The following is a 3,138-nucleotide window of genomic DNA, read 5'->3' as shown; positions in this document are numbered from 1 at the left end:
TTGGCGGAAAATCTGTCTCCCTCCAGCAGGTGGCGTTGTTTTGCCCACCAAGCAAGGGAGTTTTTGTATGGAGACCAATGAGAGTGTCGACTTTGGTCGAAAACAAAACATTGTGGCTTATTTCATACGTGAGTTTTAGTTGATCGAATATACATTTCGTAATGCTTAAGTTCGTACGAGTGTACTGACAATTTTGAGCAAAAACACTATATCGGAGTTGTTTGGAGATGGCTAGGCATATTTTAGGGCTCCTGAGCGGTGCGGTGCAGTGGTCGAAGGCACTGCATCTCAGTGCACGAGGTGTCACTACAGTCCCTGGTTCAAATTCAGGCTGTATTATATCTGGCCGTTATTGGGAGTCCAATAGGGCGGTGCATTATTGGCCCAGCTTTGGCCGGGGTAGGCCGTCATTGTAAATAATTATTTGTTTCCTAACTGACTTGCATAGTTAAATAAAAATGTATAATAATTCATGGCATGAGGAAAGTAGCATCGCATCTCTCTCCATTGAGTACATGCGATTGACGTCAACAACCCTCATTGAATATTCAATAAATATTACAATAATGTGCTGCTTTGTGGACAACTCCTGTTGTTTGGGCAGAGAGACATGTAGTATCTTGTCAGTTTATCCATACTCTCTATCTTTCTCAATTTCAATATAAGGGGCTTTATTGGCATGGGAAACATATGTTAACATTGCCAAAGCAAGTGAAACAAAAGTAAAAACTAAATGTAAAAAAATGTACAGTAAACATTACACTCAGAAAAGTTCCAAACAAATAAAGACATTTCAAATGTCATATTAAGTCTATATACAGTGTTGTAACGATGTGCAAATAGTTAAAGTACAAAAGGGAAACTAAATAAACATAAATATGGGTTGTATTTACAGTGGTGTCTGTTCTTCAGTGGTTGCCCTTTTCTTGTGGCAACAGGTCACAAATCTTGCTGCTAAAAATGGCACACTATCGTATTTCACCCAAAAGAAATGGGAGTATATCAACATTTGATTTGTTTTCGAATTCTTTGTGGGCTTGTGTAATCTGAGGGAAATATTTGTCTCTATTATGGTCATACATTTGGCAGGAGGGTAGGAAGTGCAGCTCAGTTTCCACCTCATTTTGTGGGCAATGTATTTGTATTTTGTTATGGATCCCCATTAGCTGCTGCCAAGGCAGCAGCTACTCTTCCTGGGGTCCGGCAAACTGTACGCAGTTATACAATTTTAATGCATGTGTCTGTGCCTATGTTTGCGTTGCTTCACAGTCCCCGCTGTTCCATAAGGTGTTTTTTAATCTGTTTTTTAAATCTGATTCTACTGCATCAGTTACCTGTAGTTACCTGTAGTAGTCATGACTCTATGTAGTACTGTGTGCCTCCCATAGTCTGTTCTGGACTTGGGGACTGTGAAGAGACCTCTGGTGGTATGTCTTGTGGGGTATGCATGGGTGTCTGAGCTGTGTGGTAGTCAAACAGACAGCTCGGTACTTTAAACATATCAATATATCTCGTAAGTAGTGATGAAGTCAATCTCTCCTCCACTTTGAGCCAGGAGAGATTGACATGCATATAATTAATGTTTGTGCTATGTGTACATCCAAGGGTCAGCCGTGCTGCCCTGTTCTGAGCCCAAAACTTTGTGGCACCTGACCACACGACTGAACAGTGGTCCAGGTGTGACAGAACTAGAGCCTGTAGAACCTGCTTTGTTGATAGTGCTGTTAAGAAGGTAGAGCAGGGCTTTATTATGGACAGGCTTCTCCCCATCTTAGCTACTGTTGTATCAATATGTTTTGACCATGTGCATATCATGTCTTCTCTTGAGAGCCATGTCTGCCTACGGCGGCCTTTCTCAATAGCAAGGCTATTCTCACTGAGTCTGTACATAGTCAAAGCTTTCCTTACGTTTGGGTCAGTCACAATGGTGAGGTAATCTGCCACTGTGTACTCTCTGTTTAGGGCCAAATAGCATTCTAGTTTGCTTTTTTTTTTCTTTTTCTTTCCAATGTGTCAAGTAGTTCTCTTTTTGTTTTCTCATGATTTGGTTGGGTCTAATTGTGTTGCTGTCCTGGGGCTCTGTGGGGACTGACGAGCGGCTCTGGAGCGTCCGGACTGGAGGGAGGCTCTGGAGCGTCCGGACTGGAGGGAGACTCTGGAGCGTCCGGACTGGAGGGAGACTCTGGAGACGTCCGGACTGGAGGGAGACTCTGGAACGTCCGGACTGGAGCGAGACTCTGGAGCGTCCGGACTGGAGGGAAGCTCTGGAGCGTCCGGACTGGAGGGAGGCTCTGGAGCGTCCGGACTGGAGGTAGACTCTGGAGCGTCCGGACTGGAGGGAAGCTCTGGAGCGTCCGGACTGGAGGGAGGCTCTGGAGCGTCCGGACTGGAGGGAGACTCTGGAGCGTCCGGACTGGAGGGAGACTCTGGAGCGTCCGGACTGGAGGGAGACTCTGGAGCGTCCGGACTGGAGGGACACACAGGAGACTTGGTTCTTAGAACAGGCACAGTGCTCAGAGAGAGATCTACTGGAGGCCTGGTCCTTGGAGGAGGCACAGGATAGACCGGTCCGTGGAGGCGCACTGGAGGTCTCGAACTAAGGGCCTGAACAACCCGTCCTGGCTGGATGTTGATTTTAGCCCGGCACTTGCAGGGCGCAGGCACAGGACACACTGGGCTGTGCAGACCCACGGGAGACACAGTGCTTAGGGCTGGTGCCATATATCACGGACCGAGGAGACGCACTGGAGACCAGATGCGCTGAGCCGGCTTCATCCCTCCTGGCTCGATGCCCACTCTAGCCCGGCCGGCCGATACGAGGAGCTGCGATGTAGCGCACTGGGCTATGTATGCGCACTGGGGACACCTTGCCCTCTCTCTCCGCGGTAAGCACGGGGAGTTGGCTCAGGTTTCCTACCTGACTTTGCCAATCTCCCCGTGACCACCCACAATACATTTTTGGGGCTGCCTCTCGGGCTTCCTTGCCAGCCGTGTTCCCTCGTACCGCTGGTTCACCTCTCCTGCTGCCTCCGCTCTCCTGGCTGCCTCCACCTGTTCCCATGGGAGGTGATCCCTTCTGGCCAGGATCTCCTCCCATGTGTAGGATCTCCTCCCATGTGTAGGATCCCTTCCCGTCCA

At 48.5% G+C, this 3,138-nt stretch overlaps 1 protein-coding gene across 1 annotated transcript; it reads right to left on the bottom strand.

Moving 5' to 3' along the window:
* Window positions 1-2,037: 2,037 nt before the first annotated feature.
* LOC135574804 (uncharacterized) lies at window positions 2,038-2,721 on the bottom strand. The gene has a single exon (XM_065027004.1). The coding sequence runs from the start codon at window positions 2,719-2,721 to the stop codon at window positions 2,038-2,040; it is 684 nt and encodes a 227-aa protein (XP_064883076.1).
* Between the last annotated feature and the right edge of the window lie 417 nt (window positions 2,722-3,138).

The sequence above is a fragment of the Oncorhynchus nerka genome, linkage group LG13 (genome assembly GCF_034236695.1).
Source record: "Oncorhynchus nerka isolate Pitt River linkage group LG13, Oner_Uvic_2.0, whole genome shotgun sequence".
NCBI lineage: Eukaryota > Metazoa > Chordata > Actinopteri > Salmoniformes > Salmonidae > Oncorhynchus > Oncorhynchus nerka.
This window is presented reverse-complemented; position numbering and strand designations above follow the sequence as displayed.